Raw genomic sequence first — 17,657 nt, forward strand, 5'->3', positions numbered from 1 at the left:
CTGTCCCATGAAGCACAAGGAAAAAGCTCAGCTTGTAAATGGAAACGTGAGAAATTAGGAACCCCCGAAACTCCTCCTGCACGGAGGTTGGCAAATATGGGTGCTGTCTTCCACAGGGAAAAGGCAGCACAAATTTCTGCCAGGCATATGTGAGGACACCTTCCTGTTAAATGGAAAACTGGCTGGAAGGTGTTACGTATCCCATTTTGGCAAGAGGTACTTGAACATCCTGTAATTCTTCGATAGTGGCCCCAGCACTCCCAGTGTGTTAGGGGAGTTACTGTGTTGCCTCTTTCAGTTGTTGTTTTGCTGCTCTGCACCAAAGGTTTCCGTGTCTTCCTTTTGAAGATCTATAAAAAGACACCGTTTATATAAATAACCACTTTTGTTTAGGATGAAGGTAGCAGAACATGCCAGTGAATGATCCGCATCGTTGTCCTGGGAACACTGTGATTAAAGGCGAGCAGAGAACTGGTTTTATGGGCTACAATCTGATTTTTTTTTAATCCTATATTCAAAGATAAAGAATGTAATTTCCTCTCGGATACTACAAAGATTTAAGCAGTTGGGTGACTGCGGCGAGCTGTAATTCATCTGGGAGGGCAGTGTAGAAATTCACTGCTAAATTTTTCCAAAACAAATACTCAAAAGGGAAGCACGTAACTCGGGAGTGCAAACTTAGGCACCTACCGCTCGCCAACCGATCCTGTAAAGCCTGACTTAAAATAATATCTGATTTGATTCCAGCAGGTTGGTATATGGAAACAAATCATTACACACTTTTGATAATCGAGATAACGTTAAGCTTATCAGCAGAATTATTTCCCGCATGTTCACAAAGCACAATGGGCGAGTAACGCAGCGGCAGCAGGAGAGAGGAGCGTGTCCAGCTGGATTCACACCCATGGACTGGTTCAGAACAGGGCTGAGCTCCTGAAGGGGCTCAGATACCTGACGCGGGAAATGATGCCTTCCGTTTGAGAAACTTCCCAATCCTGCCAAGCATCCTTTGGCTGCTGCCTGTCCCCAGGGATGCCTAAACGACGGAGTCCTTTGATGCGTTGATGCTTTGCTTTCACGCTCTCCAGGTGAGCGGAGCGGTTCTTCTCCGCAGACCCAGAAGGAGACGGAGCGGACGTAGACAACTTAGTTCCTGTAGAGTTGGGCTTGAAAAATGAGCCTTTCTCGTCCTGTCTCCTCTGAGGAGCTCAGTCCTGGAGGTTTCCTGTTTTTAAGTATGAAGTTTAGAAGTGTCTTCACAGCAAAGCTGGGAATTCAGGTCACCGCGTGGCTCCCGGGCAGCGAGGCTGCAGTACGGTAGGTGTTTGCTCTCCAATCCGTAACGTGGTGCCTGGAGCACTCATTTAGGAGCTGAGAATCTGATCCTCAGAGGAAGGAAATTTCCTCCACAGATGTCTGTCTGAATTACTGGGATGCTCTTTAAGAAGCAGAAGCAGCACATTTTCCAGGAAAATTTGAATCCTGCTTGAGTTGATGAAAAAGCCACTGCCTTTAGATGGACCAGGACTTGGGACCCCAATATGCAGGCACGTTACTGCAACAAATGAGCTCTGCGTGGTGATGATGGAGGTGACAGAGGTGATGACTGTGCCTATGGGTGCTGTATTATTTCCGAAGAAAGGCACTGGTTGAGGATTTGGCTTTGCTGAAGGGCTCTGCCTCGGTTTCGCTGCTTGCAATGAGTTTATAGAACTCTTTGAAGGATGCATTAGATAATGTTTGTGAAGAACGTGGAGGATGGCAAGGATTTATTCGGTCATCAATCTGGATGTTTTGGGTTAGCTCTAGGAGCAACAGACCAGTACATAAAGGAGGGGAAGATATTGCCGCAGGTCTCCATGACCCAGTGCAAGCAGGACACGGTAGCATGGCAGAAGGGGCACATAAGCTTTCCAGCAGTAATTCTGTGGTTTCTGCACTTTCAGTAGATTGGTTCCTTTTTCTTTTTCCTTCCATCCTAGAATTTTTCTTCTAAACTTTATAATTTTGTTATTATTTCTCCAGATTTAACTTCGTTGTAGAATTGTGTACGTTTATGTGCAAGAAGAAGAAGTAGAAAACTTTTTCCAAAACAAATGTTATAGATATGGCTGAGACTGGCACCGATTCTCCGGGGGAGGTTGTTCTCCTTTGAGAGCGCTCATCATTATCTGTTTATCAGACCCCCATCTGCCTTGCCAAGTTTTATTTCCCTTTATGTGATACCAATACTTGAACAACACAAGCAGTAAATTTTATGCAATCTTTAATGAAGTCTTCCTGGAAGGGACTAGTTGAATGGGCATGTGAAAAATGTTTTATCTTAACATAGGGCCACCCTGACTTTCTCTTGTGCCATTTAGTGTCTTCCAACCCAAATCACTCTATGATTTATACAGTTCCTCTGAAAAGAGTTTGTGATGCATCTGTTTCTTGCATGTGTATTTTTTGGCTACTTTTGCAAACAGGAAAGGGATACGCTGGAGGGAAAGGCAAACAAGCGAGGAAGAACTGAGACAACACTGTTGTCAGTGGGAAATGGGATCCAACATTGAGTCTCTGTTTCAGGCTCTAGCCATAATAACGCTTCCTTCCCTGCTTTTGTATTTGGTTATGGGAGAATCCAGGTGTAACCAAAAGGCCTGATGCTCCTCTGTGCCCTCTTCCTTACTTGCTCCAGCCTGTGGGAAGTGTCTTGGCCCCGCTGGGTCTTGCACCCCCTCTTGCCTTGCCTTGCACTGATGGACATGGCTGCACCAGGACAACAGTCCTGAAGTCTTTGACCTTTCCTTACCCCTACCTCAATAGCCAGATCAGTAAATACAACACCCCCAAATCTCTCCACCCCCCAACTCTGCCTGTTCCTCCTCACAAGTGTGGTCTAACAAAACGCTCTTTTTCTGGAGCATCAGTGTCAAATCAGGATGCTTTGATGGAAAACCAAAGGTGTTGAGTTCAAGTTCTCAGAAATATTTGTAACTTTTTCTGCTCCCGGCTTTCTTGGTCAGGCTTCAGTGGAGTGCCAGATGATCTCATGAAGCCACTGTCAGGTTTTTTTGTATCTTCTATTAGAAATATAGCAGTTCATGTTTCAGGATGGAAGTTTTATTGGAGAGGGTTGGCGGGCTTCTCCTCAAGTGCCACTGCACGATTTACGAGTTATATCTTAGAGGTCTTCTGTTTACCCTTTCCTGAAGCACCAAATCCATCACTGGGAGATGCTCTGTAGCACAGAGCAGCCCTTACCTCGGTGTTTTCCAGCCCATGACTTGCAGATTCCTGTGGTTCATGGACTACTACTAAGACATGCCTTAAAAGTAACAGAAAAGTGACCGCACTTCCAGAAGACTTAAATTTTTCATACACAGGTACAGATTTCTACTTCAAGATTTATCCAGGATCTACAGTTCGAAAAAAGGTGGTAAATTTTGACCTAATAATACATCTTCTAATAGCTTCTTTTTTTTTGCTGGTCAGGGTCTCCTTTTCAACTATTGCCAGCTCACACACTTAAACTCCAAGTCCCTTTCACCATGATGATGTCAAGTCTTTATGAATATGACACCCCAACATAGCTGAAATGATAAGGAATTAGTAGAAGTTTCATATACATCTATTTATTAAAGCTGCTCCCTCTAGTGCCTGTTAAAAATAAAGGAACTGCATATATGTGACATTTAGAAATGGAATGTTTATTCCCTAGTGCTCATCTCTCCTCTCCGTTAAGAGGAACCAGAATCATCTTTGCTTTGATGAAGCAAGTTGTTGTTTACCTTTACTGCAGTGCCCTTTTGGCCTGAAAGCTTCTGTGGTAATTAACCAAACCAGACAGTTAATTGCTTTGAGTGCCTTTCTAAAGTTCAGGCGATGATTACTGCACCGAGACCTGCCATGCCATAACAACAGCCTCACCCTGGCAGCTCCTCCTCACTGTTCCTGCTCTCCTCACCCTCCTCACAGCCTCTGATCCAACTCCAGGTCCGAAATGAAGGTGTCCTCCAAAGAGGAATCACTGGCTGATAAGAAATGTGTAACTTAAGACCTTATTTTCCTAGATCACATTTAGTTTCCTTGGGGTTTAGGAGTTGGGCACCCTCTTTTCAAGTGAAAAATGCTCACTTCAAGGGAGGTTGCTGGCTCATTGTGGTCCCCAGTGCTGGTACTACAGGAGTAACACTTGACAGGCAAAGATACTCAGCATAGAGTGGTGTCATCAGCTGGAAAAGATGACCCTGCTGTGCCTGGTTTGGCACCGGCTGCACAAACAGCACCCCAAAAGAAAACAAAGATGAGCCAGGGCACCCTGAACAAAAGGTGGTGAGATGTGCTCAGGGGCTGCTGCAGGGTGCTCGTGGGCAGCAGTCCTGGTGTGCAGAGTTACTGCACTGCAGGAGGTTCAGCTTAGGTGCTGAGAACACTTTGGATGCTCTTGCTGGCAGTGCTTGGAGTGTCTTGGCGAGGCAGGTCGGTGTGTTAGGGAGTCTGTAGCTCCCTTATGATCTCCAGCGTGTGCCAGCCCAGCATATGTTCTTCTTCCTTCTCCCAAACTAGTCCAAGACCCCTTGCCTTCCCTTCTCCCTTCTCAAATGTGTGTTTCCCCAGCTTCTTCCACCTGCCCTCTGTTCTTTTCCAGTGTCAGTCATAAGCTCATTCCTGGAGCTGCTTCTGGAGGGACTGGGAGCAACAGGCACCAGCTCCTTATCAGAGTGGACAAAGAACAATTATGTCTTTGGATCCTCCCTTCTTGGGAAAATGACGTGTTGCTGATGAGCAAAGGCAATGGGGCTCGTCCCAGTTCCTGGGGTGGTGGCCCTTGTCGGCGCCTTGCACGGCTAGTGGGGGCAATGGGCAGGTGCCTGGCACAAGGGGGTTGTCCTCTCCAGAGCACAGGCTGCTCTTTGCCTAGAGCATGCCTGGAGCCTGGCACTGCTTTTTTCCTTAGGAGGGTTTTGGGAAAAAAAAAAAAAATTAATGTTGTTCTGATTGACTGAGATTTTAATCTTCATTTTTGTTTACCACTGGCAGAACTGCTCCTCAAAGGGACTGGCACAGCTCTAGCTTGGTTTTGCAAAGGAGGAAAGGCGTTTTTTTTCATGGCCAGTGTGGGCTGAGAGCTTGTCCGTGTATTTTTACTGTACGAGGGAAAGCGTAATGCTGTTTGACGTTGGGTTTTGTGGGCAGAACAACAGGATTTGAGAAGTGCCCTTTGCGCTTCAGAAAAAATCCCATGACCTAAGCAAGTATGCTGTCACAGCTTCGAAATCCGTGTGCCTGCAAGCCCTGGAAAATGGGCACAGATTAATGCCAGCTGCTGTAGGCCAAGCTCTCTGTCGCTGCAGCCGTGCCCAGAGCAGGCTGATGGCTTTTTTTTCTGAATAAACTGTGTAATCTTATTTGTCATCTTTTTGTTTGAGCAATGTTAAATCAAGGCCTTAAAAAACAAACAAACAAACAAAAATCTATTTGGAGGAAGCAAAATATTCAAACTAGTCAACTGCAGACGCTCTTTTTAATAAAGCGGTGGTTTCTGTAGGATTTATTCAGCCCTGTCGCATACTTTGTGCTGGATTTTCTAGGCGGCTGCAACCCGGAGATAAGTGAACTCCTTTGTCGGGTTACAGTTGAACTCCTAAATTCAACAGCTTTGGATTTTTTTTTTTCCGAATGGAAGTTATTTAAATGTTAGAAAACTCATTCACCGCATTCCCGCTGTTTGAAGTCATCGGAATGACATCAGGAATGAATAATTGTTGCTTCTGTGATTTATTGTGCTTCTTGGGGGAGCACCTGGCAATCAGCTGAGAGCAGCGCTCCGTTCCCGGGCCGTGCAAATCCCCTTTTAATAAATCAGCCCAGCCCTGGCGCTGCCTGCAGGTGCATTAACATATATTAACGGACAATGACGCGGTATGGCGATGCGGCATCTTGAATGACATGCCTCAGCCAATCTCTGCCTTTAAGAAAGCTGTTCTAAAAGGTGAGCCGAGCTTTTTCGCTCCAGGCGTGCCACGAAAATGACTCTCAGCCTTCCGAGGCAAAAAAGTGTGGCTGGGTGTGTGTATCCAAGAAGTCAGTGCTTACACCTACAGCCTCCGGGATGCGGAGCTTGTAGACAAGGCAACCTGTGAAAGAGCAGGGTTGGATTTTTAGTTTTGAATCAAAAGATAAAATAAATGTGAGAGTAGCTGTCCCGTTGCTTTGCCAATATCCACGTAGGAAACGCTTCTATCCGTGCAGTTTATCACTGTAGTTCTTTGAGCTGCGTCTGGCATGTCCCGCTGCAAAGAGTCACTGTGCAAAGGAGGTTGTTGTTTGCCTCAAAAATCCTTTTTTGTTAAATTGCTGCTTGATTTGGAGGGACATCCTGGGTACAAGATGTTGTCTGAGGATGCTCTTTCATTGTGAAAGGGTTGTAGCTCCTCCTTTTAAGCTTTATTTTGAAACTCCTGGGAAAAAATATTCCATATTGTCTCCATCAAGAGGTTTCAGATTCCACATTTTCCAGGGCATAGGGATTTTTTTTTTTTTTGGTATTATTATTTTTATTTCAATCTCAAGGTGTTACCCAGGTGGACCTGGGGGCTTTCCAGCGTGTCCACAGTCACAGCATCCCTGCTTGGATGGGCGCGGTCTCTATAGCTCTGAGGGTGTTCTTGGACATCCAAAGATGTCTGGGTGCTGTGGCTGTACAGCAGTGCCCAGGAATGTGGAACGCCTCTGAGGAGCCTGAGAAGGATCTGTGGGATCTGTGGGATCTGTGGGCAAGTGTGCAGCTGATCCCTTTGTGGACAGGATGTTTCAATCATCCAGAAAGCATCTGTCTGAATCCACCGTGTGGTGGTATACAGTGTATGTGGTGGCATTATAGCATCTGTGGGGTATGCACAGCTGCAAAACGCCGGGTGGAGATGTGGCAGCCGTTCTTTTCACATTTCCAAAAAGGCCAGAAACTTTAGGCAGAGCTCCTACAGCAGTTTATGGGGTTTGCCTCTGGTACGTGTTTTACGGTGGCAGTTTGTTACATGCCCATCAAAGTGCAGACGTTGAAACACTCCCTGAAGTGTTAAGCATCTCCTTCATCCAACGTGTCACGTCTCCCGCAGCGTGCCCTTGGCCATGATAATTCTGTTGGGGTTCCTTAGCCTAAACGCTTGGCTTCTTTGCCATCAAGGTACGGGCTCATCACTCAGCTCTTCACTCAGGAGAAGGGTCCTCCTCTCATCTTGGCACTGCCAGGGGCCCACGGCATCCCTGGGATGAAGCTGGAGGAGTCTTAACCACGAAATGGCAGCTGTTGAGCTTGGCCTGCACTCTTCCTCTTGTGTTGTGCTGTTGGAGAGGAGCCAGCCACGCGACGGGGGCTTCCTTCCCACTGGGAGGGTTTGGTGGCTCAGAGACCCTGGAAGGATGGGAGGGGATGTGAGATGGGGCAGTCAGCAGCTTTGGAGGCAGCACGAAGGAAACCCTTTTCCAGTCAAACAAGTAGCTTTGGGGCAAAAAAAGAGCTTGAGGGAGAAACGTACTGCTCAACTGATCTTTTTTTTTTTTTTTTTTTCCTTTTTCCTCTCTCTCTAGTTTTGTATGGAGCTGAACCAGCCGACACTGCCAAACATCCGCAAGTGGAAGGGCCCCAGAGGATGTTGGAAGGGTGTTGTTTCCGAAAAACCTTCGGGCCAGCTACACAAGGTACATTAATCCCCAAGTCAGAACTTCAGCTTTGCTTTACTTTTTTCACCCCCTCTCTGAGCAAGGACATCTTTTGAATCGGTTTAAGGCAAAACATCTTGCAAATCTCTTTTGGCAAGGTTTCCATCTCTTGTTTTTTAAGCTGGCTGTTCCTCTAGCTTTCAGTCCAACTGTGCGATCCATTTTTTTTTTTTTTTTTGGAAGAATTGTTTTCCTCAGCCTGCAACACACTCGTAAGGAGGAAGGTGCGTGTCTTTGGGGGGGGTATGGTGGATAAAAGCAGGATGGAAACATAGAAGAACATTAGGACAAGGCAAGAGTCCTTGGTTTTGCCCCTGGCAGGCTGCAGTACTTCTGAATTTTTTTTGTGCTAGTCTCCTGAGCTCGTTCCCTAGCGCAGCACCGGCTGGCTTTCAGAAGGGCTTCCCATTTTCCCAGTTTGCAAATGAAGACCTTGCAGAGGGGCCATGCCAGCTGCCGGCCACATCTGGCAGAGGAGCTTCTCTCACGCCTTCCCCACAGTGCCCTGAGCAGATGTTTGAAACGCTGCGGGCTGCGTTCGAAATCTGCACCGTGCTGCGCTCTGCTGTTCCCTGCAGCATCCTCTGCCATGGGAAAATATGTGTATGTACTGCAGCGAGGTACTAATTTATAAGATGGTGGCAGCTACACCTGCTACCTTTGATGATATTCAAGGTATCACTGCTTTGGACTGGACACCACTAACGGTGCCCAAAAGCGGTCTCTCCCAAGGGAAATCTCTCTTTTTTCCCTTTAAGGATGCTAATGAGATTTCAGAGCAAGGTCCTCCTCGAGCTCAAGCCTCTTGTTGCTGAATGAGATCGTTCTCATGATGCAGCTGTTGCAGGGTGGATGTTGTTTTGGGGTAGAAGCAGGAACTGAGACCTGCCATGCAGTGAACGGTGCCTACCAGCACATCAGGCTGTCCTCACCTATTCAGAGCACTGTTGTTGTTGAAAATGTGGCTTAGAATCTACATTTCCCTAATTTGGCTTTTCCAAATCAGGTTATGTCATCGTTCACTGGTTTTGGACTGATGTTTTGGGAGGTGCACCTCCTTTTATTGCCACTCTGAGTAAAACACAAGAATGAGGAGAAAAAAAAAAACAAAACCAAACAAAACCCCACCACGTAAGCAGCACGAGGCTTGGACTCTAGCTACCATAGAAACACACAGAGGGTCTGAGTGTGTCCAAGGTTGAACACAATTCACACTTAATTCCAGTGCAGATTGCAGATGCCCTTGAGGACGTTTTTATTCCTGGCTGGAGGTTTCCTTTGGGATCTCTTGTTAGGCCAAATCATTAAAACACTGAATTTAAAAAGTTGTGCAAAGTCGTTGAAGCTGTTCTCTCCGCTTTTTATTTTTTTTCCCAAGAATTATTAATAATCATCTCGGAGTTTCTATGTTAAATCCAGAGTCTTTAGTCAGTTCTCTCTTGAGCTGTATTTCCAAAGATAACAATGAAAGTTTTGACTATGGGCTGAGTAAATAAATGTCACCATAGAATCATAGAATGGTTAGGGTTGGAAGGGACCTCAAAGATCATCTAGTTCCAACCCCCCTGCCATCTACCTTGCTTTACTGGTAGAGATGTAAGGATGAATGGTTCCCAAAATTACAGGAGAAGTCTGTGGCCAAGCTAAGAATCATAGAATCATAGAATGGTTAGGGCTGGAAGGGACCTTCGAAGGTCAGAATAGAATAAGAATAGGAACATTGTCCACTGGCTCTTCCTTTTAGCTGCTTTAACAGAAATGTGGCTGTGTTGGAGAACCCTCCACTAAGCCAAAAAGTCTCCTCTACCCCTTGGGTGAGCTGAAATGGAAAAAACTCTTCCTTGCGGTGGGTTTAACTGCGATTCGCTAAGGGAAGCGGGTTTGAATGATACCAAGGAACATGGTGTCTGGGTGATGGGAGGAGAGGCTGACAGGCTTTGAATTAGATACTGCTGCTGGTTCAACCAGGGCCGGCAGCTTTCTGGATATGCCAATTCCACGTCCTGAAGTAATAAAAAAAAAAAAAACAGTGGTATTGAAATGTGCGGGTGAAAGTTTCACCACGGGGGCTTCTTTTGGGCAGAATGTTTTATTTTTACCTTCTTACTACTAGCTTTTCTTTATTTTTGTTGGTTTTGTTTTGGTTTTTTTTTTTAATTCCAGGGAGTTGAATATTCTGGCTTCCTCTGGGATACAACAGCTGGCATCGAGCTGAAAGATGCCTCATCTCAGGAGAGCGCGCAGACTAATGGCAACGGGAAGCACTCGTACCCTCACCCCTATCTTGCACATTTCAAGGTAACTGCTGGTGCAGGGTTTAGCTTTTACTAAGAAAATTTGGGTGAGATGGAAAGAGACACAGTCTTCTAAGAGAGAAAAATTTGCATGAGGCTCTAAAGCAGCTTCAGCACTGTCTCCTGGCTTGCTTATAGAAAGGTGCTTAGTGGGTCGTCACGCCTATGGGAGATGACCGAAGTCTGTCCTTTCCCTTGCTCCGTGGATTCTTCTGAACCCATCTAAAAGAACATCGTGCATTTTGGAAGCTGTTCCCATACTTATGCCCGAGTGAACGTACAAGCGGAGAGAGCCCATCTCCCCACAGGCTGTGCTGGAGGGGTCGGGTTTTGGGGGAACTCGACATCTCTGGTAATGCTTTGAGAGAAGCAGCATTAATAAAATGATTATGAATAAATAAATTATTAGTAATAAGTAATAATAATTAATGAATAGTGTAAGTAGATCACTATTAGGAGTAAGTATTACTTGTGCCAAGCGAGTCCCAGAAGGTAAGCAGAAAATTGCAGGGAGCCAACAGCTCCTTTCAAGGTACATTAAGTTTCTTCCTTAGTCTCTGTGAGGGGCTAATCACAAGAGAGTAGTAATTAGCCCATGTAATGACCATGACATTATTTGTGTAAACAAATACAACAGCTTATTAGCAACTGGTTTTGCATACACGGATTTTCATAAGCAGCTGGCTTCTTTCTACAACCGTGCTGGAAAGAAGCTGTTTGCTTATGCAAACCAGTTTCCCCAGAGCTGAGAAGGTATCGGGTTTTTGCAAACAAACCTGCAAAATGCCTTCTGCTGCTTCATCCCACAACCAAGACAAACCAGAAGACCCCATGTACGTAGCGCAGTGAGCCTCAGTCACCCAGATTTACTGCCCAAAGTGCTGGGAACAGGCATGTGGTTTTGCTTTGTGACCTTGCTTGGCCCGTGTGGGTGGCACTGATTTCTCCTCCTTCCTCCCCCAGGTTGGGATGAATGATCTGACGGTGGTTAACCTCCATCTGGCCTTGTCACCCTCGGCAGGAGAGAACACCGGGAAGAACCACGACAGCCACAAACTGGCAGCCTTTGCACAGACTTTGCAGGAGACTCTGAAAGGTAGGGCAGGTTTTTTCCTGCCAGCTATCACATGCACACTGGCCAGTTTATCTAATCAAAAGGAATTTAAACAACAACAAAAAAATCGATCTCGATGTGAGTTTCAAAAATATCCTCATCAGCCTCCCAGTGGTCTCTACTGGTGTTTGTACTTGAATGGCGCATAGCGTGGCAAATGTGCTTTTCCCTTGCTCATTGTCTTACAATCTTCCCTAATTAGCACAGGGGATCCTACTAGTTTTTCAAATGAAGTTCCTGCTGATTTTACACTAGTGTAAGAGTGAGTTCAGCCAGGGGGAAAAAAAAAAAAAAAAAGGAAAAGACATCAGGGTAAAGACCCTATTTTAAGTGCTTTGTGGAAATGACACCTACCTGATACCAGAACAAAGCTCAACAGCTTTTTTCCAAAGCTTAATGGCTTTTTTTCCAAAAGAAATAGGTTCTATATATCTACTTTTTGGATAATTGGAAGCACTTTGGAAAACCTAGTGCAAATCAGGAGATGGCTGCTAATGAAAAGAGGGATCAAATCCTGCTTTGGTACCTTGGTGTAACATGCAGGATAATTTTGCTGATTTCCAATAAGTTGCTCTGGTTTTACACCAGAGTGAGGGACACCAGAATCGAGATCTGAACTTAAGCAATGTAACTGGCAGCTGAATTTCTTTACCTGGTTTCTGAGAATCTGCTTCTTACTTTGGAGCTCGCGAATGAAATCCAATTTCCTACACAGCAGAGCAGCACGTTTCAGATTCGAAATGTTGTGGATCTTGTGACAGGAACAGAAAAAACTCCCCCTTTGGTCACTGCTTAACAAAGAGGCCAAAGGGTTACAAGGTGATTTGCGTGATGATTTTCAGCTTGGCTCACTTTGGAGTGGCAAGAAGCCAGTCAGAGCTATTTTTAAGTGCTACTGATTTAAGTATTTGTCCACGTACCTCGAAATTGGAAAGGATGAAGGTAAACAAAAGGATCGTTTGTTTAATCCCCGAAGGCTGAACTGAGACATGGATAAATGTGTAGCTCTTCCAAAGTCAACGGGCTTGCATTTCCACTGCTCCTAAATTTAGCCTGTCCGTGTCAGGGCTCTTCTTTGTTTCATGTTTTATTTGCATATGGGCAGGCGTGTTACTGGAGCGTACTCGTTCTTGGCTTAGTCTTTCACAGAAGATGACGCTCAGATTCCTCTGAACTTGTGGGATGCAGGTTTTGTTTTGTAAACAAATGGTAGTGCACACGTGTTACTTTGAAGTACTGAATTGCCCTGCCAAAATCGATGTCATGCTTAAAGTTACCGCCGTCCTTCAATTTCTTCCAAATCAATCCATAAAATATGGATAATGAGAACTGATTTGTCTGTGGGTACTGCAGTAAATTGGAGTTTCTGCACCCATTTTGCCAACAGGCACCTGCTCTGTTATCTTTCATACTTATGAAGAGGCACGTGAGAATCTGAGGAAATTTGGTTACTCGCCACAGTTTCCTGTAATGCAGAGCAGTAGTGTCCCCATATTTCTCCCATTAGACCAGTGAGTCATAAAATCATAGACTGGTTTGGATTAGAAGGGACCTCAAAGATCATCTAGTTCTGCCATGGGCAGGGACACCCTCCACTACACCAGGTTGCTCAAAGCCTCATCCAACCTGGCCTTGAACACTTCCAGGGATGGGGCAGCCACAACTTCTCTAGGCAACCTGTGCCAGTGCCTCACCACCCTCTGAGTGAAAAATTTCCTCCTTATATCTAATTGAAATCTCCTCTCTTTCAGTTTAAAGCCATTGCCCCTTGTCCTATCACTACACACCCTTGTAAAAAGTCCCTCTCCAGCTTTCCTGTAGGACAGCCCCAACTCTTTCAGCCTGTCTCCATAGCAGAGGTGCTCCAGCCCTCAGATCACCTTCATGGCCCCTGGTTCCTTTTTTCCCCTCTTTCTTTCCCTTCAGCAGTACCAGAGAGACGCAGTGGCTGTTTGCTGCCCGTAGCTAACTCTCTGCAGTAGTCCTTCTGCCTTCTCTCAAGCACTCCTTCTGTTAATCTTCTGTGTGGTGACCATGGGTGACACACAGACGCTATTCTGGATGTGCTGGCAGTGCACAGACGCGGGCAGTGGGATGTTGGCCTAGTCATCTTCCCATCTGCCTTGGCCATGTTCCACGGTTTACCCGTGCATCAGGCACTAAGCTTAGAAGACCCTTGAGAGGTGGTAGGGAGCCTCCTAACAGATGATGTACCATCACATCCTTCTCATCATCCACTTCTCACTCTCTCCAGGAAGGATTTAGGGGTTTAAGGGTCTTTTTAATTGGTGAGGAGACTTATTTGGGGCATGGGAAAGTCAAAGAGAGCGTCCTAGAGGTGTCTCTTTGGGCTGTCACCAAGCAAGGGAAGGTTTCCCAGTTCCCACGGGAGAGCAGATGTCAACACTGCAGACTTTCCGTGGTCCCTGAAAGTCCCACCCAAGCTCTGGGTCCTCAGGGAACAGTAGATTCTGGGATCTCCTCCGGAGGATCGAGCCCTGCCAGTCTCAAACTCTCACCTCATCCAAAAGTGTCAAATCCCGGCACAGCACCAGGAGCGTTGTCTCCGTTTACTTCCTTCCCTCCGTCTGCTCGATGTCTGCTGGGCTCTCGGGAGGCAGATGGGAGACAGAACCGCCGTGCGCAGCATCGCTGTGGTGGGAGCTGGAGGAGGCAGGAGCAGGGCTGAGGGCGAGCCAGGATGAGGGGAAGCAAAGTTGGTGGTTATCTAGAAAGTTGGCAGTGGCTGCTTTTCTTGTGTTAGTGCCAGGCTGCCTGGCCTTTTCCCTGGTAATTTGCAGTCATATGGAGCCCCAGAAGCTCCTGGGAGAGGGGACCAGAAGCAATCCTTTCCATCCCCAATGGCAAATTGGGTTTCAGCTTCTTTGACGCTCCCCAGCCTATTCCATCTGTCACATGTACACTGCATTAGGATTTTATGCTTAGTTATTCCACATGTGGAATTTTAAACGGGTGAAGAACACAGTGACTCCCTTCCTGGGCACGCTGCAGGCTGACTCCCTACCTCCTTCTGAGCACATCTCCAGGTGCTGAGTCTTTTAACCTCTGCTATTTCTAAACTGTCCAGAACGGAGCAGTCTGTTACTTTTTTTTTGCTTGTGAGTATGGTTTTTGTCATAGATTTTTCATGAAACGGAAATAAGCTTGAGGATTTGCTAAAATAAGTACTAGTATTTTAAGAATAGAATAAAATAGAGTGGAAAGGAATGGAATGGAACAGAATGTATTTTGTGGGGGATTGAGATACTGTTGTTAAGATCCCTGCTTCTCTGTCATTTTTAAACACGCCCTCCCCCCTGCCAAAGGATGTGCTCCAGAGGTTTCTATAATGCCCTTTCCCTGCCTATATGGCCAAGCTGAAAACGTGGAAGGAGCCAAGTGCTGCCTGAGCTGTTAAGCAAGCATTAGTCCTGAAGGACCGAGACGGCGTGGTGGCGTTTCAGGCTCCCTGGTCCTGCCAAGTGAGAGATCTTGGGTTTTTTTGCAATGAGATGCGTGCAAAACTGCCAACTCACAGCAAGGACTACCATCCCATTAGACAGGCTTTTGGGTTCTGGTGGAGCTTAAAATAGCTCAAGTTCGGGTTAGGGTTTTCTCTTCCTTTTAAAGGTGGGAAGGCCACTGTCGTGAACACTTTATAGAATAATATTTCAACCTCACGTCATTTCCAATATGATTTGTGACTTGCAAAGGGCAGAGAAACCGCAAATAGTTCCGCTATCTTTTCATCGCCCCTCTGCATCTTAGCAAGCAGCACATTTGGAAGGATTTGGTTTTGTGAGTCACACACCATCAATCTCGCTGCTCTCCTGCCCTTTCCCAGTTATCTTCCATGCGGTGCGAGACAGAAGTGGAATAGATTTGGTTGTTGAACTTGTGCTCCCTCTCCTGGCTCCCTAATTCTACAGCAGCAGCACAAAACGAGGAGGTTTCTCTGTGAGCGCTGGGTATGGCAGAGCAATCCATCTGTCCACCCATCTCCTTCCACACTTCAATCCCAGGAAGGAAAAAACTTACAGACTCTCCTAGTCCTCATCTCTGAAGTCAGCTTTTGGGCTAATTTTTGGTGCATTCGTGCCTCCTGTTGGCATCTTCTTCCTTCTCCAGTCCCCAGCTGTGATGCAGCAACATCTCTGATCAGTTATCAGTGTTCTTGAGTCTGTCTTATCAGAGGTTTCTGGCAGTGATTTGAGGTGGGCACTGGGGCATGTGTGTTGTCCTCTTACCCCAGTGCCCAGCTGGGATGTCTCCATCTGCAGCTGTGGAGCTAGGAGAGCACACGTCGTGGATATGAAATTAGGGTCCAGACTTTCTTTTCTCACTTCAGTAGGGTGGGAAATAAAATGTAACTGAGGTCATTTGCTGTTCACATGAAGACAGGATTTTTTGATGAGCATTTCAAGCCATTCCCTTTGTTTCTCTGAAAATTCAGCCCTAGACAAAATCTAAGATGTCCCAAGTTCAGCAGTATCCCTTCAGTTGGCCAGGCAAAGGAAAGCTTCTGTAGTCAGGGAGCATCTGTGTGGTTTGTGAACTCATCTTCTGCCATCAGGCTTGCAGGCTGCTCCTCAGGCTTGTTGCTTGGGCTTGTTCCTTGGGATTTCTCAAATGCAGAGGGTCAGAATGAGCACTGCACTTTTGGGACTCTGGGTAGATACCAGCATAAGGCTGTGTCTTCTTGAGATTCTTACAAAAGTGTCCGTGACTGTTACAGCAAATCTATAACAAGACAATGTCAGGATAAGTTAAAGCTAATATGTGTTTCTTGCAGAAAAAAAAGAAAAAAAAAAAAGCTTACAAAGTCACAGATTTCTAAAAACCTCCAAGACCAGAACTGCTTGTCTTTGAGTTTGTCACTGTCAGCGAGTAGTGAGCAAAGGATGCCGGTATAAACGTGACGATATTTAAAAATAAGCATGAAATGTGAACCAGCCGGTTTTTACTGTCACAAAGAGCACAGCCATGAGCAAAGAGCCTTTTCCATCAGTGGAAAAGGCTTTAAACAGCGTTATTTTCAGGAGTTCAGAGTAAAGTCGACTTTGCTACTCAGTAGTTGTATTTCACCTCCTCCCATTTATCCTCCCTCCCTCCTGTACGTAAGTGATGGATGTCCATTCCTCCCATTCATTTCTAAATTTCTGCTCTGTAGGAGAAAAAGACGTGATCATCCTCGGAGATTTTAACCAGGCCCCGGACAGCAGCGACCACGACATCCTGAGGAAGGAGAAGTTCCATCACCTGGTCCCTTCCAGCACCTTCACCAACATCAGCACGAAGAACCCGCAGGGGTCCAAGTCTCTGGATAACATCTGGATCAGTCGGAGCTTGAAAAAGGTTTTCACAGGTAGAGCTGCTTTTCCCGTGAGGTGGTGTCACCTTCGGCCAGGTCGGTGGTGTGTGCCAAACCCCGGTGATACCACTCCTTATCTTCTCTGCGGTTCTTTTTCCCCACAGGCCACTGGGCTGTTGTGCGTGAAGGTCTTACAAACCCATGGATCCCCGACAACTGGTCCTGGGGTGGGGTGGCTTCGGACCACTGCCCCGTGCTCGCCGAGTTTTACCTGGAAAAGGACTGGAACAGGAAGGAGGTGACACGGAACGGGAACGGGGTGATGGTCGAACGCAACGACTCCCACACCAAGCACGAACGATGACGCGAACTGGAAGGTGCCTCTTCTGCTCCCCAGTGAGCAGCCGAAGGCTCCGTTGGCCGGCGGCTCGGCAGAGCGGGACTGCCTCCCCCTCTCCCTCCTCCCCGCTCCCCTCCCCGCCCCTGGAAAACATCAGCACTTCTTTTCGGTGGCTTCGTGCCCCTCTCGGACAGTGGTGGGGTGTCTCAGCGGCAGCAGAACGATCCGCATCTTTTTCTGGGGACGCAGTGGGCGTTTCCGTGCCTGGAGATTTGGATGAGAGTTGTACAGAGAATAAAGTGTACTTTTACTACCGTACGGAGCTTTGCTGAACGGCAGCCGAGCGGGGCTTTGCCGTGGGGATCGGGGGGAGCGGCGGCTGTTTGCCTTTGCCTCCTTGTAAAGTGAGGCAAGAAGAGAGGCCCCAAAAAGAGAGACACCATAGAAATTCTTGGCAAGTCGCAGATGCCGTTCGGCACTTGCAAAAGCTGCCGGAGCTGGTCCCTGCGTGACCCGAAACGAGGCCTGAGTGGTCCCTCTGGCTCAGCCTGGAGAAGGGCTGTTCCTCCACAGCCCCGTGTGGATGTGGGCACCTCTCGTCCTTCCCTTCCTCTCTCCTTAAGCTCCTGGCAGGGTGCGTTTTGCTCCAGAAGGGCTTTCTGGAGCTTGGCTTTGGCCTTTTCTTTGGCATGCAGCATTCAGTGTTGTTTTCTTCCTGCACGCTGGCCCTGGAGAGCTGGGAAACCACCAACTCTTACTTCTGCAGGACCTGGTTCACTTCTCCAATGCCCTTTGCCTTGCTCCATGTTGAAGATCTGGCAGGAGCAGCCCTTAGCCTCTGGCTCTGCGACCAGCACTGGAGCTGGAGCAAGGAGGGAGGTTCAAGGAGGA

The 17,657-nt window shown here is 46.9% G+C and overlaps 1 protein-coding gene across 2 annotated transcripts in view; it reads left to right on the forward strand.

The window, feature by feature from the left end:
* EEPD1 (endonuclease/exonuclease/phosphatase family domain containing 1) overlaps positions 1 to 17,053 on the forward strand; it is a 64,870-nt gene extending 47,817 nt beyond the window's left edge. The window contains exons 3-7 of one of the 2 annotated variants that reach the window (XM_086614671.1): positions 7,576 to 7,686; positions 9,871 to 10,005; positions 10,965 to 11,142; positions 16,238 to 16,480; positions 16,591 to 17,053. In XM_086614671.1, coding sequence (XP_086470797.1) covers positions 7,576 to 7,686; positions 9,871 to 10,005; positions 10,965 to 11,142; positions 16,238 to 16,480; positions 16,591 to 16,790 — 867 coding nt within the window. In that variant the 3' untranslated portion in view covers positions 16,791 to 17,053. The remainder of the gene's footprint in view (positions 1 to 7,575; positions 7,687 to 9,870; positions 10,006 to 10,964; positions 11,143 to 16,237; positions 16,481 to 16,590) is intronic. The other variant, XM_086614672.1, reaches the window with a different exon arrangement.
* The last annotated feature ends 604 nt before the right edge of the window (positions 17,054 to 17,657 follow it).

The sequence above is a fragment of the Tauraco erythrolophus genome, chromosome 7, assembly GCF_009769465.1.
Source record: "Tauraco erythrolophus isolate bTauEry1 chromosome 7, bTauEry1.pri, whole genome shotgun sequence".
Classification (NCBI taxonomy): domain Eukaryota; kingdom Metazoa; phylum Chordata; class Aves; order Musophagiformes; family Musophagidae; genus Tauraco; species Tauraco erythrolophus.